General features: G+C 37.5%; 1 protein-coding gene across 1 annotated transcript in view; it reads left to right on the top strand.

Moving 5' to 3' along the window:
* Positions 1 to 8,895: 8,895 nt before the first annotated feature.
* Positions 8,896 to 26,431, top strand: part of LOC115918705 (calsyntenin-1-like) — a 63,330-nt gene continuing 45,794 nt past the window's right edge. Inside the window, exon 1 of the mRNA XM_030987441.1 lies at positions 8,896 to 9,073. Within this exon, the coding sequence (XP_030843301.1) occupies positions 8,896 to 9,073 (178 nt within the window). The remainder of the gene's footprint in view (positions 9,074 to 26,431) is intronic.

Consider the following 26,431-nt stretch of genomic DNA (forward strand, 5'->3'; position numbering starts at 1 on the left):
GAATCATTTAAAGCTTATCTGCCGTAGTTTACAGGAGGGATTAGACTGCCCTGCAAGGTCACTTGACGGGTAGTTATCTCATCAACTCAGCTCTCAGTTAACATAAGAAAAAGAGGATCATGGGGGACCAATGGTCACCGATTAGGCATTGTTTGTTATATAGAGGGCGCAAGTAGCTACAAGTAGTGCAGTGGGCCTTTAAGAACAAAAGAAGAGTACATCTTTGGAGGTGAGTGGACCTTACGAAACAGTGCATAGATATCGAGTTTATATACTTTTGGAGAAAAGGAGAATGACACTTTGGTAAGGGAATTCAGAGACGTTGATTCACAAAGAAAGTAACAGATACCTCGAGAGTGAAATTTAAACGTGACAAAAGGAATTTATGAGAATAAGAAATTCAAATTAAGAGGTGAAAATCCTGATGCCTAAGGGAAGATAAGTACACAAAAACAGTATCGTATCTTTACTTTTATCAAGAGAGATTGGGTTAATGATGGCATTGGTGTCCTTTTGGCAACACATTAATCTACATTTTCCACACTCAACCCAGGTGAGGTAAATGGGTACCTGGTAGGATTATTCCTTGAAATGCACTGTGCGTGATAGCGGCTGCCGGAGCTAAAGGTATAGGATAATAATTTGCAAAGCTCTTTGAAAGCGCATAGAGACGTTATTCCGTAATTTATTATGCGCTATATAATTATACAAGAACTGAATATTAATATTATTGTTAGATGATGCGATAGACAAGAGATAACGAATGTCAAAAAGAATAATGAAAGGGAAAATGTATAGAAAAAGCTGGGAAGATAAGATGGGACAGAGAGATGGTAAGAGGCCTAGCAAGAGGGAAAGAAAAAGAAGAGAGAACGACACAGAGAGAGGGTGATAATATAGTAACCAGGGGCCAGTTTCTCGAAACCGTCATCCTATTGGAAACGTGCTTATCTCAATACACGCGATTCATAGGAATGTCGGTTGACTTGTACTTCTGACGATTTCGTGAAACATCCCCCCCCCCCCCCCCCCCCGGTGGCTGAGAGAAATGTAGAAAGAAATGAAGAGGGGTTGCGAGAATGCACATGTAGCAGAGAGAAAGAGAGACGGAGGGGTAGAGAAGGAGAGAGAGAGAAAGAAAGAGAGAGCGGAGAGAGAACGGGGAAGAGTGGGAAAGAAAGAGAGAGAGAGAGAGAGAGTTTGAGGGTCAGACTGAGAGAGAGAGAGGGAAAGAGAGAGAGAGAAAGAGAAAAAAGAGAGAAAATGAAGTAAGATATGAATAGAGTGAAGAGGGGAAAAGGAAGTGTTAGAGGGAGAGAGAAAGAAGAAGCATGGGATTTGAGAATTAGATGGGAGGAGTACGTGAATTGATATGACATCCGACTTAAAGCATTGAAGTCGGAATAATCTCTCGGATTGGGAGCCAGACAATATAAGTATTCGAAATGAATCTCCCTCGTGGATAAGGTATTGTGAAACAGTCATATGATATTACATTCATGAGATTTAAAGAGAGAGAAATAAATCTACCGTGACTAATTTTGCTGCGGGCACAAAAATGATAAGAGTTTGAACAGAAGTAAAACCATATCAAAGAGTATTCCAAAAATCCTCGCGGATTGTCAAAATAAATATAGCAGCAATAAGCATTTGAGTATTTAAGGGGAGGTATGAACTATACGAATGCGAGGTTTTAATGAAACAGAGACCAACGTCAGTTGGAAGAGGGGGAAAGGACATCAGTTAGAAGAGGGGAAAAGGAGAATGATTAAAAAAAGTAGGGAATTCTCCCACTTGATATCAATGTCAAGTTTTAGTCAATAGGGGCTTTAGACATGTTATAGATTCTATAGAACGCCCAGCCGACCGCGCTGATTTTTTTCGACCGCGAACTGTCAGGGCGATATTGATTTTGGGGGCTATGTTCTGAATCGGAACCGCTGAAGCATACATCACCCCTCTTCTTTTTCTCGCGGCTACCTATCCAACCCTCTCTCTCTCCCTCTCCGTCCTCAAACCCTCTTCCCCCTCTCTTCCTCGCTCTCCATAAATAGCTAAGTCTTATCTTCTCTCTCTCTCTCTCTCTTTCACTTTCCCATTATCTATGCATCTATCTACCTTTGAGCCCCCCTCTCTCTCTCTATCTCTCTTTTCTTCTCCTTAATATCCAACTCATCATCTCCCTATCAATCTCTCAATTATATTTTTTCATTATCACCCATTATTGCGGCCAGCCATTCATGAATTCTCTCTAGCAATGCTCATTGTCTCACGATAATGCTCTCTCGTCCTCCATTTGACGTTTCCCCCTCTCTCACTCTCCCTCTCTCTCTTTTCTTCTCTTTCTCTGTCTCTCTCTTTCCAACCCTTTCTGTTTTTATCTTTAAGTTTGTGATACTGCTCTTTTAAAATGCGAATTAGTTTTCAAAATTACAGCTTCAATCCTCGGGACAAACTATTCCTCTGATGCATTCAACTATGTCTAGAAGAAAATCAATTACGAATTGTTCGTAAAAGCCTTTTTCTCCGTCTTGCAACCCATCTTATTCTCTTGGTTAATCATTAACTAAGTGCTCTTATCTTAAGGCTCAAACGTGAGTTATTCGGAGATGTAAGTTGACAGTGTTACTATGGAAACCTTTCATACGACATGCATTGTGGTGAATCAAGGATTTTAAATGGGGGGCTTCTTTTTCCTTTTTTCTTCTTATTTTTCCCTTCTTCTTCTTTTTTTTTTTATTTTTCTTCTTCTTTTTAATCCTTTTATATCAATTTGATTTTGATTTGATTTGATTTTCTTCTGCATTCATGTAAGTACACGGTTTTTCGATAACAATAATGATGTAAAGTACAATAAGTATTTTTCTGACAATGAATCATAAATAAACAAATACATATATAGCCTATATAAATTGTTATTTTCAAAAACGAAATGATAAACTGTCATAAATAATAAATTTCCTCAAACATTATAACAATGATTTGCGGAAGAAGGACTGTCATTGTAAGCAGATTGCTTGATAATACGACAGCCACAATTTCACTACTCAATGTCTCAATTTTGTGTTTGCCTTTTTTACATCTTACTATTTGCATTTTTATTTGTAAATTCAAGATTTATCAGCTTTGAGCTGGGACTTTGAATTTGTTTATAAATAAACTAAATCATTCATATACTCATACCAAGTTATATATAACTTGGTATAAGGGTATGAATAATTTAGTTGTTAACTGTAGGTGTCTAACACAACTCAAATATAAATCGGAAATATTTTCTTCAGAATAGTGATTCATCATTAAAGCTTGAAGAAGCCATACAGTAATTATAAATGAATCAGTACCTCATTAAGATGATGGCATATACAAAATTTTAAAAAGAAAGATAGCCTGTATATATTTGTTTAGATTAACCAAAGCCCTCACGAGGTTGTATCGGACAGCGCTGACGATTCCGAAAATAGCCATCAAATTAGTTTCATCTAGATTTTTACTTGATTTTTTTTATTTGGTATTATTCCGCCAAATGATATAAGAAGTATTTGTAAATGGGGCGCCATTTTGAAACATTTATGTTGTAAGGGCTGTAGGGTGGTTGCGTTCGGTAAAATGTATCGTAATTTCACTGAGTAATTCAATAAATTCCCAGTGTTTCAATTATTATGATTAGTGACGCCATTGTATTTGGAAGTTGTGTTCATTAAGTTCTATCTCCAAAACTTCCCCCTGGCAATTATTACTTTTCCCCCTTGAATCAATTCTCAGTGTTTCAATTATTATGATTAGTGACGCCATTGTATTTGGAATTTGTGCTCATTTAGTTATATCTCCTTAACTTCCTCCTGGCAATTATTACTTCTCCTCCTTGTCTTTCCCTTTCTCCCTCATCCTCTCCCTTCCTCCACCCGTCTTTCTTTCTTTTTCTCTCCATCTGTTTATCTCTCTCTCTCTCTCTCTGTCTCTCGATTGTTTTCTTTCTTTATTCCCCCCCCCCATATCCGATCTTCCTTTCTCCTTGCTCTCTCCCCAACTGTATCGTCCCCTTGCTCTCGTTCTCTCTCTCTCTCTCTCTCTCTCTCTCTCACTCACTCTGTCACTCACTCTAGCTCTATTATGTTATATATAGAAATATATTACTATTTTATCGAATGACCCCCTCCCTCTCATTCTATCTCCCTCTCTCTCTCTCTCTCTCTCTCTCTCTCTCTTCCTCCCTCCCTCCCTCCCTCCCTCTCTGCTTCCCTCTCATTCTTCTTATAACCAAGTTTTAACAAAAACTCGATTCAAAAGAACCAAATTACACACTTTGCCAATCAAGAAATTGATTACTTATAAGATTCCATCGCATCGCATGACCTACTTATGACAGCATTTGACAGCGCTCTTATACAAGAAGAAAGAGAAAGGGTGAGCTGCGTTCCGTGACCAAAGCGGACAAAAATAACAGTCTCGATGTTTTCCTACCCTAGATACGCCATGTTCACTTTAATGAAAAATTAATTCATTTTTAGATGAGTCTGCTATACCCCCTATTGAATTTTCGTGAGTAGGGACTTTATTATTGCTCGTCATTAATCCATAATCTTATGATTAGTACGCATGCGCAGTACTCCCACAATAGGGATGTATACACTGTGACGGTGTTAGAATTAAGGAGGGGGTAGCATTGCATTTCAAGGTTGACACATAGTGTTAGGTTTAGCCTTGGGTTTGGGCTAGGGTAAGGTATGGTGTTAGGGTTAGGTCCTTACATACACGATCAAAACTTTCTCTAAAACCGGCTGCTTTATTTCCCTCTAGCTCCGTGTTAGAGAGAAATTGAGAAAGAACGGGAGAGGGGGCTTGAGAGAGGGGAGGTTTTAGAGAGAGATACAAGGAGAACTAAAGAGAAAAGAAAAGGAAGGAGGAAGAAAGAGAGAAGGGGAAAGAGCGAAGGAAAGGGGGAGAGGGGGAGGGGGAATGCAGAAGGATATGGAAAAGATAGGGAGGGGAGAGGGAGAGAGAAAGAGAGAGAGAGGAGGGAAAGGGATGAGAAAGAGGGGGAGGGAGAGAGAGAGAGAGAGAGAGAGAGAGAGAGAGAGAGAGAGAGAGAGACGGAGAGAGTGAGAAAGATATGTCTCTGATTGATACGATCTATGTTGCGTAGTGCAAAAATCACCACCAAAAAAAAGGATTTTAAAAGTAGGGGCGTTCCAAAATATGAACATGATCAATGGATTTAGGGATATGCAAGCCTTGCAAGGAGTCGGAAAGTTTGATTTGATTTGGTTTGATTTGATTTATTTATTTCTGTTTGATTTTCTTTTTATTTTGCATTTTTACAAATATGTAACAAACAAATATTGCAAATTTACACATGACAAAAGAATATATGTAGAATAAAGTAAGGCTGGGTATAACTAATCTAGAACATCAAACAGGAGGGTTGACAAAATAAGCAAAGCTTGATAGTATGACTACCCTCAAAGGATACATAATGATACAAATATGGAGGAACAAAATATTGGTAAAAGCGGGAAAAGACAGAAAAAAGAAGAGAAAAGAAAGAGGGGATGCACATCAATATTCACAGACTTATGTGGTAGTTGGATTTCAAATTGATATATAAAGTTTCAACAGCTTTTTCAGTTCCTCCTCTTTGACCCCTTTATCTGCACTTCTCCAGCCATCATCATTTTCATTCACGTATTCCATTCTTTTATTGTTTTCTTGTGGGTTTTTGAAGAGGAAGAATAAAGAGTCCACGTCACTGATCACGCTAATCATCATGGATCGTGACGCCTACAGAGACGGCGGGAAATAAGCCATATTATTCCATGGGATTCGTCACCGACGCAGTGGCATATCCAGACCTTCTTTCCACCAGGAGGGGCGCAACTGTGGTCCAATATCTTTCATTAGGAGAGTCACTTTTTAAGGGCCCTGGGGGTGTTAACAAAGATCTTAAGTTGAACTTAACTCTAAGTTGCACTTAACAATAATATTGTGGACAGTGTCTAGAAAATATTTTAGAAAAGTTATTAAAAAGGCATAAAATGTTGATTCAAATCATTCATATTTTCTATCATCAAGGAGATTTCATATTCTTAATAATAAAAGTCTTAAATACTTGAATTTTCGCTTTTAAGGCTACTAATGGCTCTCCGTAATGTTTAAGTCTAACTTAGAGTTAAGTTCGACTTAGGATCTTTGTGAAACACCCCCCAGGTTTGTGATGCAGATGGGAGTATCTTGAGAAGAAAGTAGAACCTCAAGACTACATTTTGTGCGTTCCATTAGGCTTATTGATTGCCAGTGATTCTCTAACCTTCTAATTTCTAATTAAAACGTGGCTGCATTTCCTTTTCCTTGGTCGGAAGTCTGTCAGAAGGGGCAACAAAATTTCCCTCTTGCCCCTCCTTCAGATGTACCCCGGAGTTGTCTTCGCCATCGCGTCATTACCAAAACCTCAAATTTCCAAGGAGCCGATTCTTTCCCGTCAAATGATCCGATTTAACCTAATGTTTATCTAGACTGAATGTAAGCATTCGTGTCTCATCTTCAAGCATTCGTTTGTGGCTCGATGAACTAGTTGCTGTAATTGAAGAGACAAAATAAACTCAGAAGAATTATTTCCAAGGCACATCAGAGTATTGATAGCTCTCCATATGCACTGAGCACATGCAATGCTGTTGGGCAAGAACCAAATTGTATTCAACAAACAAAAAATGTTCTTGAGATTTTATAATAATTTGGCGACAAAAAAAAAATGATTAAAAAGGGGAGGTTCTAAAACAATTTCAATTTTTGTGTGTCTTTTTTTGATTTTTTTTTTCCCCATTTTTTTTTTTTTTTAATAATTTTTTTTCTCCATAAAAATAAATAAATCATTGGGATGTCAAGCATTTAGACAAACAAAGTCTATTGAACACTTTAATATGGTAAAAGACTAGTTTACTGTACATCCGTAGTTAAAGCCCCTCTAAACTGTTGGGAGCCCCACAAATTTGATAGGAAAAAATTCACTTAAGTTGTAACATAATATAAAATAGGATGTCATTTAAAATACAAAATTCATGATTACTACGAGAACCTAAATGTTGTATTCTTTTATTAATATTCGACTTTAAACACATTATTTGGGGGGAAATCTTTCCAGAAGTGTATCTTAAATGACGTCCTCTTTCACATTATGATACAATTTAAATGAAATTTTGCTGTCAAATTCGTTGGCGAATTTGGGGCAAAGCAACGAGATATAATTATATTAAAAACCAAAATTATCAATCTAGAATCACTGATTGTAGACTATATTGGGTTTCGCAATAACGAGATCCTAGTGTAACAGAATTATGTGAGAGAGTGAAGCGACTGAGTTTTAGCAAAAGATTTTATTGTAAACCCACACAACATCTAACGTATTGGGAGCGCATAATTATAATTCCTATTATCTTAATAATCTTGTCTTTCCTTTCTCCCCTTTCCTTTCGTTTTTTTTTCTTCGTGTTTTGCACCTGTAGTTTTTTGCGGATTTTGTTCATCTCCTCTAAGGGCCGCCCGGGGCACGTACCACCTCTGCCCCCTGCAGTCACTGCCGCCACTGTCTTTCATGCTTTTGGCAGTTTATGATGGACAAAACCTACACAATCATAATGTGAGGTCATCGCGTGCATTCACTTCAACCTATAGGAAAAGCCCTCTCACACATTTACGCGCATTGACCTACGTAATAATGTATACTCATCACCAATGCGTTCGAGAAGAAACTTTTGACCAATCAGGAACGCGTTACTAAAATCCTACTCCAAAAATCATACGTAACAATGGAATGCGCAAGTTTTGTGTTTACATTAGTAACGCATTACCTACAAGAGATTCATTCTTTATGAATTCCCCTTGCATTAAAGACGTTTGCTCTGCTCCTGTCTTTATATCTCAAAGAAAAATGGCTCGCCGATCTTCTCGTAAGCGACGATTTTTCGCCCGACTTCGAAAGAGAATGGGAAAGAGTATGAGGAGACTGTGTTGTCTCTTGTCAGGTAGGAATATTTTCCTAAAGCTCCCCCAATGGTCATATACCTTATTAAACACATAAACACATTATTCACATTTTAACAGTGTCTTAATGTAAATCAGATTTATTGTTTCTGTAGTTACCAAACTCCAAAGCTTCGTCGAGCACGACCCAAAAATAGGGTGGTACTCTTTTGACCACCATTCACTGTTCAGCTTTGTTCTATCATTATTTTCTATAGCAACTTTGAAAATTACGATTTTATTTTTTGGGTGGTATTTATTTAATTACAGCCACCGAGGATGACAGTACAGCCAACCGAAGTAATGTTTTGACAGCAGAAGCCCTCAAAATGGTAAGAATTCTATTAAAACCCAATTCTTCAATATTCGTAAAAGTTTTATTCAACCAAGACAATCATAGTTGGAATTAAATCATTCTTTTGCTCTCACGCGCCTTTCGTTCTCCTGCTTTAATTAGATTTTCATTTTAATCTTCTCTCTCCGAATATACAATATTCTCTCTCCGTATTGGTTTGTCCGCCTCTCTGTATGCAATTTTAAAGCTATTACACAATATTCAGCTCTCATCTCGTATAATTCTTTTTCTTCGTTCAAACACAGTTCCACTCTACTACATGTAATATCAACGATACATTCAGTGACTCGACATCATTGTGGAGTTCGGAAGAGGGCTTCCCAAGCATCACGTATTACCCAATCATCGCTTCAAAGCAAAACGACAGCGATAACAACGACGTCGACGATGATAACGATGACGAAACAAGTATCGCATCTGACTGCTGTCAGCTCCATAATGAAGTCTTGATCGAGATTCATCATGAAGATGATAACGATTCATTGTTTTCTGACACTACTTCTAGTTTGATCAGATTCATGGACGAAATGGACAATGACAGTTTCACAGACGTGTCCAGCATTACAACCGACAATGAAGACGATAACGACACGTTTACGACAGTCACCGATTTGACATACTACACCCATGATCTTTTCAATGACGACAGCAGTGACGTCATACTTGATATCTCCCTCACCAAAGATGAATACGAACTTATCAATGGTAGAGACCAAACAATCGAAAGTGATTTTATCATTGCAACAACTTTTCTAGATGAAATCATTTCTGAGGTCGCCTTCAAACTGGATTCTAACAATTGAACCTCCGATATATTTTGTTTAAAAAATTACAAATACTCAATTATATCCTTGTAAATAAATTTGGATATGCTATACTCAAATTTAAACTACCTTTGTGTTGATGTTGTGTGTGTGTATGAGTGAAAACTTGTGAAATAATAAGAGTAGAAAACCATTCAAACTCAACTAAAGTATACCGTGTGAGTCAAAAAAAGTTTACACCTAGAAAATTGCTTAGTATTTTTGAAATCATCTATGAACAGTAAATTATTATACATCTTATGAAAGAGAGTTTTATCCCAAATCATTTGGTATCATTTTTGTGTGGTATGTGTTCACGCTTGGAGGAACAGGAGGCATTGTTTGCGAGAGTGCAAAAATCGACTTGCGCCAAAGTGATGCCTACATATGGGATTAGCGGAGTGAGAGAATGAATTGAATGTATCAAATGAAATGCATTGCATATGCTTTTTGCAGAAGCAAAGTCACACACACACACGCGCGCACACAATGTTCGTTGATATTCGATATTTGATATGTGTGGCATGATCAATTTTGTTAGGGATGCTATTTGGATCTGCAAAGACCGAATTAATACCAAAATCCCAATTGTTTTATTCAAACATCACATAAGCAACTTTGGCGCAAGTCGATTTTTGCACTCTCACAAACAATGCCGCCTGTTCATCCAAGCGTGAACACATACCACACAATATGATGCCAAATGATTTGGGATAAAACACTCTTTCAAAAGAGGTATAATAATTTACCGTTCATAGATGATTTTAAAAATAATTAGCAATTTTCTAGGTGTAAACTTTTGTTTGATTCACACTGTAGTATTTAACCTTAGAAGTTCAAACATTTCCTTTTTCTTTCTTCTTTATTTCTTTTCCACATGTCCCACCTGCCCCAAATAGGGGATCTTAAGGGGAGGGTTATAGACACTTAATATTCTGTCGCCACATTTTTCGACACAGCTCGCATGTTCTACCCCCCCCCCCCCCCTCCACTTCCATAATTTAAGAACCCTAGCTACGCCAATTGGGAAAGTCTCTAGGCTCCAAGATTCAATCGCATGCGTCGCTCTATAATGACGTTAAGATTGCAGCACTCGATCGCCGTTTCTTTTCTCCTCATTCATTGCGGTCTTCATCAGGTTGTTATTACTCCGGTACCTTCGTAAATTGGACTAACTGGCCGCGTTTAGAGGCGACCGAGGTTGGAAAAACAGCAAATAATGAAGGGAACAACTTCTATGACAATAGACCGTCTTCTTTTTTTTAAACGTCAACTGCAAAGTGATTTGCGAAGGAAAACAAATCACTGGGTATTATTCTAATGACGTTGTCATATATTATGTGTGGGTGTGTTTCATTTATGAAGTTCAAGTTCAAATTATGAAGTTCAAGTTCATATCAAAATAATATCAAAACAGGTGACTTATTTTGGTCATAAACACTAATTGTGTGAATAAAAACACGTATACATTCCTTCTCCCTTCCTCATCACCTCTCTCTCTCTCTCTCTCTCTCTATCTTTCTCTCTCCCTCTCTCCCTCTTTCTCTCTACTCTCTCTATCTCTCTCTCTCTCCCTCTTTCTCTCTACTCTCTCTATCTCTCTCTCTCTTCCTTCATTTCCCATATTCTCTCTCTCTCTCTCTCTCTCCCCTCTCTCTCTCTCTCTCCTTCTCTCTCCTCCCCACCATTCCCTCTTCCGTCTAAACTTGTATACTATCCCAGTCTTTCATTTTAAATGAAGCAATCCGATTCCTTTATAATTATTATGTTCGTACATTTTAAACCAGGAACAAAAAGTCAAAGCTAAAAGAGCTTTCTAATATTCCGACAGATGAGAGGCAACGCAAAGAGGTCTTCAGACGTTTCTAGTTATAAATCGGTGCAGAATATACATTCAAAGCTCGTTTTAGTTGCAGTCCTTTCGTGATAACAGTAGTAAATATTTGATTGAGCATATCCCGAGACAACAATTCCTTTCCAGACACATTAAAAATCAATCACAGTTTACATGCATATAGTTTACTTTATTCATATCCCTTGTTGATGGTTGTCTCATATTTTTGTGTTAACATGCGATGTTTTCACCTCTCTATCTGCACAAAGAATTCTCATTTATTTCTTCTCCCATCTCTTTCTTTTCCCTTTGTGCCCCCCCCCCCTCCACTGCCCTCCATCTTCCCTTTACCCTTCTCTTCTTACTACCCGCGCCCCCTCCCCTTCCCCTCCCCCTCCCAAATCGGGCGTAAATTTTCGTGAGGTGAGGTAGACTGATGTTGCTTTCCCGAAAATCCACCCTCGCGTTTCATGCAAGAGAAGCGAAGAAAAAGACACATTCATGGTTAAAGGGGAAGTCCACCCTGAAATTAAGTTAGTTTTAATAGGAGTAGAAAAATGAGAGAAACAAGTCAGTGAAAGTTTGAGCAAATTCCGATTAAAAATAAGGAAGTTAGGATTTTTGAAGTTGTGATCAATCAAACACAAATTGGCAACTCTATGACGTATCATGCGAGCTCAACTTCCATTTGCTCAGTACTAAAAAAATCTAAAATTTTCATTTTCCCTCAAGAAAAATTTCAACCATACATGCACCCTAAATATAATAATTGCAAATATGTTTCTATACTCCCCCTGCAAGGAACAAGTATATATTCCGTCATCAATAACGAAGAAAACATGATTTTATGGAATATTATGCACAAAGCAAATGAAGGAGAGCTCGTATAATAAGTCACAGAATTGCCAATTTGTATTTGATTGATCACAACTTCAATAATTCATAACTTTCTTATTTTCATTCAGAATTTGCTCAAACTTTAACTCACCTGATTTTCTTATTATTCTGCCTCTATCGAAACAAACTTATTTTGGGGGTGGACTTTCCCTTTAAATATTATACACATAATATTTCGCCTTTTAACTACTCTAGCGTAGATAATGTGATTTAAGTTTCAGGCATCTCGCTGCTCGAACGTAACGATATTTGAGTATTCCATTGCACGTCATCATAAAGATTCAAATTTTACAAGCGAGCGAATATTGACAATGTTCGGGCGCCTCATCAATTTCGCTACCCGAAATATGAAGTTGTGGTTGTCCGGATATCGGAACTTTAGGGTACTCGGGAGCGGCAGCTCTCACCCCCCCCCCCCCCCCCCCCCCCCCCCTCCCTGCCTAATAATAATGATATTATATTCAGCTTTTATTATAGCGCTTAATACATCTCGGACGTATCTAAGCCCTATTTCTCCCCTCCCCCTCCCTATATTTTAAGAATTTCTTTGTATTAAAAAACACTTCCCAATCTTACCCAAGTCGGAATTCATTAAACTTTCATTTGAAAAATCCTGAATTATTGATCCTGCATAAATCAAGAAGACATCGTGCATGGTCTAGATATATGGAATGCTCTCCTAGACACAATAAAATCATGTGAAACCCTAAATTCAATGCGTAGGAAGCATTTCTGTCAGAGTACATAGTTTGATCTTTCCCCAGTGCTGAAATTTATATTCAATAGTATTTCCGAATTTCTATAAACATTCATCCCCATATTTCATAACTCCCGTATATTTATATAAGTTTTCTGTGCCAGACATATTTACATCATCATAATTATTTTCATTTTCATTATCATCCTTATCACCAACATTATTACCATCATCATCATCATCATCATCACCAGTTTGTGTGGGGGTATCACCCCCTCCCCCACCCCACCCTGGGCTATCACGCTATCAAGCAAGCGTTTATAGTGATAGCCCTTCTTCTGCTACATTTATTTAAAGCCCCTCTGCACTAGTTTGGCCAGGAGGGATTAGACCCCCCCCCCCCTGCATGGTCACTGCCAGGTGGCCTATCTCATCAAATCAGCTCTCAATAAACATAAGAAAAAGGGGACCATGGGGGACCAATGGTCACCGATTATGCATTATCTGCTATATAGAGGGTGCAAGTAGCTATAAGTAGTGCAGTGGGGCAGTAATAAGTAGTGCAGTGAATGATTATTGGCAGTGTGTTTAATTAATCATGCAGTTATATTTTGTGTTAATATCAACATTTCTATTATTACTATATCGTATACACGTTAAAACATTGGGTATATTTTGTATATGTTGTATCGCTAAAGAGAAAGTTGGTTTGCATGTTGCAGAAGAAATTAAAATCAATTCAATTCAATAAACCGCCTTCCAATCATTATACGCAAACAGAGGGCAACCCGCGGGCCAGCGCGAGTGCTTGAGATGTGACATGAGTGAGACTTATCGATTTGGCGCGAAGGCTTAAATTTATTCTACACTGTGTACATTTCATTTTCCATGTGCTCAGGCCCATGTTGTCATGGATACGGAAATCATGTTCTGAGGGGATGCATTAGTGTAACTGAATACCTGGGCATGTGACGCACGTATAGGAGAATGTTTCCCCGGGAATGTCTGATGATTATACATGCACTGATATTTATTTATTCACATTCAGAACTGAAGCCCAATACAGAAATGCCATGGATGATTATTTTCCCTTTCTTTCGTTTAAAGCCCCTCTGCACTACTTTTGTCAGGAGGGATTAGACCTCCCTGCATGGTCAATGAGAGGTGGTTATCTCATCAAATCAGCTCTCAATTAACATAAGAAAAAGGGGATCATGGGGGACCAATGGTCACCAATTAGGTATTGTTTGCTATATACAGGCCCAAGTAGCTATAAGTAGTTCAGAGGGGCTTTAAATAGGCTCTCATATAAGGCCTTTATTCTTTTTTATTATGTTAATTCTTGATTGTATCTTGTCATTTCGAATTCTTCTGATGTATTTGAAATGAAATGAAATGAAATGAAATGAAATGAAATGAAATGAAAATAAATAATGTATGAATAAATTAAATGATTTCCTATTTACCCAGGGTACCTACATCATTATTAATTTTTCTCTTCCTGCGGGCTCTGTAATTATCTCAGCATTGCTGGTTAACCATTTGCATCCAGGTGGATGGTGGCAAATGTGGATTACTGTTATGCCAAAGGATGTTAGTGCCGGGCTGTGATTCGAACCCTCAACCCTTGCATGGAAAGTCAAGTGAATGAACCCCTATACCACTACACCTCCATACCTCCGTTTCTTGTTTAAAATTAGCACGTTAATAATTCAAAGTTGTCACGAGTTCTCATGATAACGGAAAATAGATTCTCATTCATGATTATTATAAGAAACTTATACTGAAGATAAAGCTGCATATTTTGGTGATGAGAATTTTAATCTGGAAAAACTGACAAATTAATAAGCACCAAAAATACGGAGCACACAGTTTCATCGTGAGATAAACTTAAAACGAATCTCATTTCCATCAAAACATTGTCACTTTTATTTTATTTCTATTTTTTGTTTTTGTTTGGGGGTAGAAGCAACCCATCCAGTGAGTGACACATCAAGTGATTAATGTAAGCTGTTTCTCTCGACTTACGTTTGCCCTTAAAGCAGAGCTCAAGATTAGCTCTCTAGGACGAAACTAAGATGTGCAGCTGAGTAGAGGGATACTGAACACATCGTGGCCGACATTGAATTTGGCAGTCGTGGCAAATCTGGGGGTGTTTCACAAAGATCCTAAGTTGAATTTATAGCTTTAAGTTGGACTTAACAATTATGGAAAGCCGTTAGCATCTTCGAGAATATTTTGTAAACGTTATTTTAAAAGCCCAAAAGGCATAAAATGTTGATTCAAATCATTCATAATTTCTATTATCAAGGATATTTCATGTTCTTGATGTGGAATTTATAAAAAGTCTTAAATACTTTCACTTTTTAATATATTATATTTTAAGGCTACAAAATTAATGGCTCTCCATAATGTTTAAGTCCAACTTAGAATTAAGTTTGACTTCGGATCTTTGTGAAACACCCCTGGAGAACAAACATTCTGTTCAAAATTTAGACATGTCTGATATTCAGTTCGAATTGCGGAGTTGGTATTGTTGTAGTTGTTGTTTTTGTTGTTGTTGTTTTGCAAACTGTGTCTTTGATTGGCAGTGTTATTGTCAGATCCTTCACCCACCCAAGAGGGCGTCCAGAAACCGATACTTTGGGGGTGAAGCCCTACCTGACAAACCATTGAGCACTATAGCATCAAAATAGGGGCACCCGTCTGTAGTCGATGGAGAAACGCGATTTAACAAGAGTACTGATTTGGGATGGAAGGGGCCCTATTATCTTTATTTCATGTTCCTCTCTCTCTCTCTCTCTCTCTCTCTCTCTCTTCTTCTTCTTCTTCTTCTTCTTCCTTCTCCCTTTCTCTTTCTCTCTCTCCCCCTCTCCCTCTCTCCTTTTCTCTCTCTCTCTCTCTCTCTCTCTCTCTCCCCGCCCCCTCTCTCTCTTCTCTTCCTTCTCCCTCTCTCTTTCTCTCCCTCTCCCCCTCTCCTCTCTCTCTCCTTTCTTTCCCCCTCTCCTCTCTCTCCTCTCTCTCTCTCTCTCTCTCTCTCTCCCCCTCTCTCCTCCTTCTCTCTATTTCACATTGCCATCAACCAACAAAAGGGCACAGGGGCATGTGCCTCTATAATCTGAAATGTTCATCCATCCACAGGCCACCACATATCCACAAAAGGCGGATATAATGTTACAAGGCGATATATCAATTTCATCAAGTTTGTCGGCCCTATTGATTAACCAAACTCTGAAGGATGTTGATCAATGAAAGAGGTTTGAAAATAACTGTATCGTTCGAATGTTTAAACAAATACAAAAGACATATAAAGGAGGGTGTACATGGTGCAATAGTGTATGCAAAGGGCGTAGCTTGAATCCAGTATTTGGGAGGGACAATGGTGTTTGTATTTGGATGAAATTGATCCGGGATGCATAAGGGGTTTTCCCTTTTTCTTTATACGTTCTTAATTTTATCCCTACCCCCCCCCCCCCCTTCTCTCTCTCTCTCTCTCTCTCTCTCTCTCTCTATCTTTCTCTCTTTTTTTCTTTCTTTCTCTCTCTCTCTCTCTATCTATCTCTCTCTCTATCTCTCTCCCTCTCTCCCTCTCTCTCCCCCTCTCTTCGTCTCCCCCGAGTTCCTCTGCATCCCCCTTTCTCTCCCTCTTCATCTCACTGATGTTTGTAAGTGCCCCTTCCAGAGCCCTCCCCTACTCCGGGGCTACGCCATTGGGGTACACCCTACCAGGTAACCTAAACGGCCACATGATCAATACAATGTCCCTCTCCCGATGTTGGTGGTTTCTTTAATGAGAATGCCTCCCTTTTCTTCGGACTCAATTACCCCGTATTCGAGACATGAGCGGCCGGATGTAGCGCCAACGCATAAAAACCACGAATAATTAGCAAGGCAGACGCGTGTCAGATGATACAACCTAACCAGACAGGTGGTAATGTATCTATCACCTCTATAAACAGGCACACACACCCACACGCACACACACGTGAGGGTCCGGTAAAACCCTCACTCACCAATAAAATAAATAGTTACAGCCGCTCTATATGTTACACTTCACAGATATTGCGGACTTTCATGATTCTCTACAATTATTTTGCATCCCGCTCTCATGTACGGCCCCTTCTTTCTTTAAAAAAAACAAGGGTAGTAGAGTTGCAACAGAAATTTTATTCTGGAAATGTCATGCTCGTTGGGCAAATTTGAGCTTATCAATGCTGTTATATATCGGGGCACCCCGTTTACTCATACCCTCAATTAACGACTGGATTGGTATATTTGCACCGTATGTTATCCATTCGGTGTCTCATGTCGGCAAGTGAGAAATTTAGATTTTAAATTCCAGAAACTGATGAGCTCGCTCGGTTCCCATCTTCTTTAGATCACTGGACGTATTCTGGGTGCGACCGTATTGTTGAGCACGATTGAAGCTTATCTCTCCCTCATCTGGGTTTAATTTGTGCCTGGTGACTTGAGTTAGATCGAAATCTGACAATGTAGTCTCATTTCAGGCCCCCTTCTTCTTCTTCTTCTTTGGGTTAAGTCTATACCTCCTTCACAGTTGAAGATTCTTGCAGATTGATGAGTGTGTGCGTGCTTAATAATATGAGAGACAGGTGCATGGTGCAATGCTATTAACATGGTGAAAGTAAAAAGTTCCCTTTCCTATTTTCAATGCGACTTTTACACGCTATTAAATCATTCATTTTTTTTTATCGATTTTCATCCATTTATATTATATACAAGGTAAAAAGTACAAATGGAAACAAGAGTGGTCTAATTTAGAGTCGTGTCAATCATTTGCAAATTCATTCATAGATATAGCAAGTCTGATAACAAGCATGTAAGATAAAAACGGTACATCAATTTACGTATTTAAATTGAAAAGAAATTAAATAGTAATAGCATAATTATACAATTGCATTTAATATACAAATCTATTGCAGTGCTCTCTGTAGATAAGGGAATAGACAGGACTATGTATATTCTTATATCGAAAAGGTTAAAACAATTATTTGTTTAATGAATAAAACAAATCAAATCAAATCAAACCAAACTAAACCAAACCAAATCAAATCATGCCATTTTTCGTACTTATATTTCTCAATCTTTTCTGTAAGGCGCTTTGATCAGTTTTAAATTAAATATAGTGCTATAGAAAAATTATTATTATTATTATTATTATTATTATTATTACTCCCCCTTTGCTCAAGTCTATAACTATCACCTTGCCAATCAGCTAATTAAAAAGTATGTTGTGCTGGAGTAGAGACTACGGCTATTTTCTCCCATAAGTCAACTCGTTTGATATCATGTGCGCTGCGAAGGAGATGTGAATCTGAACCTGATATTTAAAGGTAGAAGATAGAACTGATTTGCGACATCAAAATATAAAGCTTCCAAAGGCTTGCTATATCGCTCAACATCAAACCATGTCAATTGACATTTGAATGTCATTTTTATTCGTTAATTGATCCGACAGCTTGTACACGTCATCAAGATGTTTTTTTTCCTAGAAATGATGTACCACTCATTAACATATCATCACGTGATTGATTTCGGATTGCTTGATAGATGAATATTCACTTTGAAAAAATTAGAATACCGCCCACATGTTCCAAAGGCTTGCTATATCGCTTAGCATCACACCAAGCCAAGAACGATAGAATGTCATTCATTCATATTCGTTAATTGATTGTACACGTCATCAAGATGGTCTTTTCCAGGAAGGTGTGCTGCGCATGAGCAAAGGATGTGATGGTTGCCAACCAAATGGCATGTCATCAAATATCGATAGCATCTTGATATGTTTTTAATGGTTTAAAGGAGCATGTTCCCTGTATTCCAGAGGGCGTGCAATAGCTGCCTATTGACACCAACAGAATACGGCTCTTACGCAGATGGCATGTTCCGATAAATACACTGGCGGGAATGTGCCCCTTTAAAGACGAGACTGAGTTCGGATGAAGATGAAAAATAATATGTGAGCTTTCTGATTCTCTTTATGTTAGTTTGGAAGAATATCATAAATAAAAATGTAATGTTTCCTAAGAGGGATAGCTCTTAGAAATCCCTCATATTCGAAATATCATGAATATGGAGAGAAATACCCGAACAGTTTGGACAAATTTATGTGCAGTCCCATATACTCACTTCTCTGTGCAGTGCGTCACTATCAGTAAGATGATGGAGTCAATATCTGTTAATTTCAAACATTCCCAAACCTTACAATATACATTGATTCCTGTGTATACTCAATAATCAATCTTTCCCGAAGGCTTCCAAACATGCAGTTTCTGATACACAATTATTTAGCTCGACCAGAACCCAACTTATCTTCTCTTACACTCTATTTTTAATAATGCTCTCACATGGCGTGTTTCATTCATGTTTGTTGTGTGCTTGTATAGACCTACAGCATATATTTGACCAATCAATTTCATTTTGTTCAATCAGTCTATCACTGTCATCTCGTAGTCATTGGGGACTTTTAGATTGTGGATTGCTACGCCGACGTCCTTTTAATGCACTGCCTTGTATGGACGTCACACGTATCAGTCCATGTAAATCTAAAAGTCCCTATTATGTCCGATACACGAACATGCTGCTTGCACGTAATCATTTTAAATAAATATAGAACGACAGCTAATAGCCAGGGTTGGCGCCCTTTTCCCCCTTTTTTAAAATCTTCTTATTCTACTTCTTCTTCTTCTTTTTCTTCTTTTTCTTCTTGTTCTTTTCTTCTTCTTCTTCTTCTTCTTCTTCTTCTTCTTCTTCTTCTTCTTCTTTTTCTTCTTCTTCTTCTTCTTCTTCTTATCCTTCTTCTTCTTCTTCTTCTTCTTCTTCTTCTTCTTCTTCTTCTTCTTCTTCTTCTTCTTCTCTTCTTCTTGTTCTTCTTCTCCTTCTACTTCTTCTTCTGCTTCTTCTTCTTCTTCTTCTTCTCCCTCTCCTTCTTTTTTTCCTTTTCTTCTTCTTCTTTGGAATTTGGAATTTTGCAACTCCCCCATTTCCATTTTTATCTTCAAACATCTCTCAGTAAAACATGAATATTAATAAACCATGATATATATAGTGAAATATGCCTTGACTTCAATGCAGAAAATTATTCATTAATCCTCAACCTTGTGATATAGAGATAAGATATGAATTGTCTTATGGTGACATTGATTCCAATCACAAAATGCGTTTCAGAGGTGACTACTGAACCTTGCACCAATAAAAGTTACCTTGTACATTTACGTGTTTTACAGTTCGATATCCATCTAATTTACTATCAGGTTCAACCATGCATAATTTGCCAGATTTATTTAGTGCTAAAAGTTCGTAAATTGTCAACAAAATTGATATGATATGAATTACAATTAACCGTCTTCTGAACATTTAAATATCATTCGAAAACAATGCACATTTGCATACTTTTCGATGACTGATATTGTTTCAATGTATTCCTCACGTTATTATTGTCGCATTCGTTATTACAATTACGTTTTATAAAACAAAATATTTCTTTATCATGTGAATAAAGTTTCCTCATGAATACAAGATACAAAGGAAAGGAATGACTTCGTAAGGGTTGAACGACACTATACACAAAGCTAACGACTTGAGTCAGTTATGCATTATACGTGCTGGAATTCATCGGGGAAATCGTGTATGCAGGGGCAGACGGCTTTGTGATTAGAATTGAGCGAGGGGCGTTTTTACTTTCCCGCGCCGAGCGATTCGTAATCGGTTTTTCGTCGACGCGGGACGATAATGCACCTCAGTTAGTTATAGTCTTTTTTTGCGATGCGATTCTGGAGATATTCATTTCAGTGGTTTAAAGGTACCAATAGATGTTTAGATGTGTTGTTAAAAAAGAGAAGATAACAACAAACGTTCTTGTGGGGCTGAAATAAACATTCTCTAAGCGCTTAACCTCCCATTTTTTGAAAGTCGTTCCAACGATGTGCGCTTGCTGGATATACATCCATTGCTCTATTCTCACCTTCTCTCTCTCTCTCTCTCTCTCTCTCTCTGTCCCTCTCTTTCTCTCTCTTTCTATCTCTCTCTTTATCTATCTTTCTCTCTCTTTATCTCTCTCAGCTCTTCCTCTTGCTCTCCTTATCTCACTCACATCTTCCCTCTCTCTCTCTCTCTCTCTCTCTCTCTCTGTCGTTTTCTTTGTTTTTTCTTCTCTTCCTTTCGTTCTCCCTCCCCCTTCCACTCTCTCTCTCTCTCTCTCTCTCTCTCTCTCTCTCTCTCTCTCTCTCTCTCTCTCTCTCACGCACACAGCCAACATACTTCTTCTTTTCCCCCCTTTCTCACCCTCTCTCTCTTTCGCAATCTACTCTTCATGTTTTTTCAGTTAAACAAACAAAACATGAATGATATAGTCCAGGATCTTCAACGCCGCTTCAAACTGAAGAAAAATGTGATAATGCTCTTCCTTCTTCACGAACATAAGAATGCAGAATCACAATCCCGAGACAACGCCCTCTGTCCCTCTTCAAGGAAAAAAAATGAGGCTTTTTTCACCTGTAATTGAGGCTCTTTCACCTGTAATTGGAAACCGCAAATATGCATCCACTTCTAAAGGCAAGTCACCAGCGGGTTTCGATGAATATTTTCATGTGGTTCAAATTCGGAGAAGAGGAAATAAAACCTCTTTTTTTGTATTCCTCGGGCACCCGTTCAGACTACCATAATAATTCATTGTGTCGCTATATCGTCGTTCATACTACTAATAATATGTTGGGTTTATATGGCGCTTAAAGGTATAGACTAGTTCTGGTCATGCGATTGCATTGTGAAAAAAACGTTGTCGAATCGATCAGAAAAGGTTGATCATCTAGCATATAAGTATTGGTGTGTATATACTGCAAGGTTCTGGAATCATCAAAATGATGAGAAATTTTGCCCAGTCTTGGTAAAGTTACAAGCACTGTACACAGAAAGATGTATATGGGACTACGCGATATCTATCCAGTCCGGATAGATATGATAGTTTACCAAATATATCGATTTGTTGGCGGTTTCCTGGCAAAATTTGTATCATAACGTATTAGTCAAAATATAATTCTTTCACATGATTGGTAATAAGCGCTTCCATTTATTTTTTGAGAGGGGGCGTTTCCAAAACTGGTCTATACCTTTAATGCATCGTCGATGTCTCTAAGCGCTTGACAGATATTAATATATTATTACCCCGGTCATCGGATTCAGGCTTACCGGCACACAATGTATGCACATTCTCCACTCCCTGGGAAGCATTCAGGCCATGCCCCAATTTACAGATGCTCACAATGCTGAGCATAATACAATGAATTTCGTATCTCACCTGGTCCCCGTTTGACACCTGGGTGGAGAGTGGCAAATGTGTATCAATGTCTTATACCAAAGGACGTTAGAGCCGGACTGGGATTCGAACCCTCAACCCTTGGATTGAGAGTCAAGTGAATGAACCACTATACCACGTCACCTCCGTAACCATGTTTGTAAGTTAATACAATTTTTCTAGTCAAGACGTCGTATACAGAAACATCGTATACGAAACGTCGTATAGCGACACTCATGTATGAGCATCGTTTACAACGAAAATCGATGGAGAACCAGGGTCCCGCTTTTGTATGAAAGTCGTATCGTATAACTGGGAGGGATGTATGATTGGCAAGCTGTCATAGCAACTGACATAACTAATTTCTTTACACGACGTTTCTTTCTAAGAGTTTCGTATAAATTCATTCTAGTCTGAACGGCCTGTGAGTGGTTTTGATCAGGTTGATTAGGTTCTGGGGTGCAAATTCGAGGTATAGATGGGAAAACGGAAACGTTGCTCGGTCACTAATATAACTCACTGCACATGGCTCCATAAAGGTCAAAGTTATGCTATATATCTGTCTTTCAAATGCGGTTTTCTTATCATGTCCTTCTTCTTTGCTCGGTTCGTTTTTTACTTAGTCGTTACTTCTTGCTTTGAGTCTTCTTTCTTATTCTTCTTCTTCTGCTTCTTCTATTTCTTCTTTTTTGGTTTCTTTCTTTCTTTCATTCAGTTTCTCCCTATTTTCTATATTTCTTTCATTTTATTATTCTTCTTCGTTTCCCTCTTCTCCTTCTTCTTCTTCTTCTTCTTCTTCTTCTCCTTCTTCTTCTTCTTCTTCTTCTTGTCCTTCTCCTCTTTTTGTTTTTTGTTTTGTTTCTTTCATTCAGTCTTTCTTTTTTTTTCTTCTTTACTTCTTTCTTTTTCTCCTTCTCCTTTATTTTTCTTCGTATTTTTCTTCTTCTTCCTTTTGTTTTTCTTCTACTTCGCGTAATTATTCCTTATTTTCTTCTTCTCCTCCTCCTCCTCCTCCTTTTTTCTCCTTCTTCTCAATAGCATATTCAAAATAACACGAAATAACGTTTTCTCCATTACTCTCTTTGAAATCCATAACAATGTCAACGAGATGCAATAATAAATGACACTTGACTGTACTCAGAATGTACAACGGCTTTAATCCTTTCCTTCTAGACAGAGAGGGGGAGGGGGGTTGGAGGCAATCATATTAGCAAACACTCCATGGATTAGCAGTTGCCTCTGTCTACCACTTCCCGAATGTTTGTTATAACGCATCGATCTTCGGGAGATGTAGACTTACTCATTCTTCTATTGGAGGCGCTATAGCCTAGTGTGACACGATCGCAAAAAAACACACTAAAAACTCATCTTGAAATATGCGAACAGTATACACTGACCTTTTAAATGATCTGAACATGAATAATAATAAGGTACTGAAATTGCCCTTTGGGCCCTACTTGCTTTCTCGATCTTGTTTTGTATTCCTCATTTTCGTCAGCTATTTCAAGGTAATTTATTTCTTTTGTTTGGTGGCTAAGCATGGTGACTGGATTGCGAATATTATGAATTTCATCTCACCGTGTATTTTTTACTGAATGTACATATTGCTATTGTTTAGGGGATGGATTAAAGACGAAATTGAGTTTAGGATTACCTTTTTTTGTTAAACTGACTGGAAGCAAAGAGGAAAAGGTTGTCACATAAAAATGTGTGTATGCTGTGAGGTTTTGGAATCATTAAAATGATGAGAAATTGAATTAAATTTTGCTGAAAGTCTCAGGCACTGCTGTCGATTTCTTTGATATTTATTATGGAATCGATGTGCATGTGCTGCTCCAGTTTTAAATCAAACTGACATTTTTAACGGCATGAGAAAGCTCAAAATTTATCTTTGACTTTCACCAGAACATTAACTTTTCTTTTTACAGACAATATGTCCCAAAGTGGTAAAAAAAAAAATTGCAAATCTAGAAATTCATGCCTTCCAACTTGTACTGATTCATTTACTTTTGCCACCCTCCACCCAGGTGAGGAAAACGGGTACAGGATAGGATGAAGATTCCTTAAATGCTTTAGCGCCTTATAGCTCAGCTGGGGTATTAATGTGATACTTTGTACTAAGCGCAGTCAAGTATATACATATAGTAACTGTGCTATGTAAATGGACCTTTTATTATCATTCTTATAATTGAACTTTATTTTGAACAGTTACATTGGGCAATAGCAACTTTGACCAATTTATGGGTTTCACCTTTTCAGAGAAAAGAGGGCGCTATGCTTGATTCCTGACCAGAGCCATCTATACACATCTATCCTAATCAATGGCATTGTTCCTGACTAGTGTCCCTTTATTCTATTCCTGACTAGTGTACAGGGACACTATTCCTGACAAGCTTGCAAATCTACAATGATTTTTTTCGATACGTCAGTCGACTGAGAAAACATTTAAGCATGTTAGCATTTTTGTAGTAAATGAAAAATCACTATGATTCTTATTATAAGTGATAAGACTATGATACCGCATTCCCTAAACCACGAAATCACATTTATGATTTCGTTCAAACACTTCATCATAGTCGTTGTCGAGACATTCTTGGTGAAACGGAACATGTGTGACACTGAGAATTACATTGGCGTTTATACATTTGCACTAGAACTCAACATGACGGCTTTTTAAATATCTGTCTAGCGCCATCTTTTGTTCAACCAACAGCGATGATCCTGAAAAGAAATATGTGTTAAGCGAGTTTTCTGTGAGTTCCCGACCCTATGTAAAACAATATGGAGCTGATAAACCAATATCATGTTTAAACCAATATCATGTTTAATCCAATATCATGTTTAAACCAATATCATGTTTAAACCAATATCATGTTTAAACCAATATCATGTTTAAGCCTTTAAAATAAAAAGTAATGTATATAGAGTGAACATGGAGAAAAGAGTTTCCCTATCTCAAATGTGCTAAATTTCATGTTGTAACGCTCGAATATGATTGTAGTGGTCAAAAATGATATAGTAAATCGTCAAAAGCTGGCGCTATATACATTGCTACTCCTCTTCTCCTTTTTATTCCTTGTTTGTTTGTTTATTTTATTTTAGCACGGTGGCATACTTCAGCCAATGGCTGTTCTTCAGCATGGCCGTGCATATAAAAAGCAATCACAATTTTACAAAGAAACATACATATAGATTAACATGGTTTACATACTAAGCTTTAAAAAAAACACACACACATATATATATATATACACACAAATAGGTTAGAAGGCGAGCAATCCAAACAAGCCTCTTCTTCTTCTTCCTCCTGACATAATTTTTTTTAAAACTTCCTTTTTCGAACGGATAGCATCTTTTTGCCTTCGATAGAATAGTGTCTTTTTTCTTTCAATTAGCAAGTCATATTCTGTTCTCTCCTTATTCGAGCCACGGGACAGCGACCTGTAGAGGCTGACTTGAATCTTCCAGTATAAACTTAACTGTCTACTTATTTGCATAGGGAATAATTTCATGATAACGATTTCTGTTACACCTCTTTGATTCGGTCAATCAAATGTAGCAGGAATGTTTGTATGTATTAATCGATTTTGAATTACAGGTTACAAGTTACTGAATTCTAATCCAACTGATTTCTCTAAAAAATACTACTACTACAAAATGATTTCTTCCCTTGTCTTAACTAAAACAGTCTTGATTATCTTTTGTGATTTGATCTTACATTATAATAGTCTTTTCTGCGTAATTGTGTGCCCTTTTGCTGATATTTAAACATTACATTAAAGGTGATTTGAAATGAAATTATATACGAAAAACGACACCATATATTATGGACATTCATTTCCTTAAAACCTTTAGAAAAAATCATTTCGTACCAAAATGTTCAAATTGGATAAATTTCCAGATTGAATAAAACAATTTTGCTCAAAATGTTTTTTTGAAATCACCGCGAGCTTTATATTTTCTACGTCCGATTAAGCATACCATTATATTACATGCTTATCAACTTGGGAAATTCTGATCCCCCCCTTTTTTTTTTCCTTTTAACTTCAAGTCTAAAGAATAGTGGCGTGTGCACATTTCTAAAAATAAATGAAGAATAACAAAATAATGTTTGTCATCGTAGTTAGCATTAATGCAACAACATTCCCTTTGTATTCTTTATTGATCCGGTGAACATAATTGAATTTTACTTTTACCGCATATTGTTCTGTTAAAAATTTTCATTACGGAATAGCCCAGTTCATGTTTATAATAAACGACTTATGAAAATAAATTTAGTCATGCAAAATAAAATCGTTATGCGACATCTTTTTTATGAAATGAAAAAAAGGGAAAAGAAAATTCAATAGGCTATTTCCATGTTGCGTTCAATAAATATAATCGGGTATGATTGTTGGGAATTCAAATTAAAATGAGAACAGATGTGAAATTTCATTCAAAATCGTTTGAGCGTATTCCAGAATTGTTCGCTTTCATAATTCCTCGAACGGCGTTAATTGCATTGGGCAATATACCAGAA

Source organism: Strongylocentrotus purpuratus, unplaced genomic scaffold (assembly GCF_000002235.5).
Source record: "Strongylocentrotus purpuratus isolate Spur 01 unplaced genomic scaffold, Spur_5.0 spur5_scaffold_16, whole genome shotgun sequence".
In the NCBI taxonomy this organism is placed as follows: domain Eukaryota; kingdom Metazoa; phylum Echinodermata; class Echinoidea; order Camarodonta; family Strongylocentrotidae; genus Strongylocentrotus; species Strongylocentrotus purpuratus.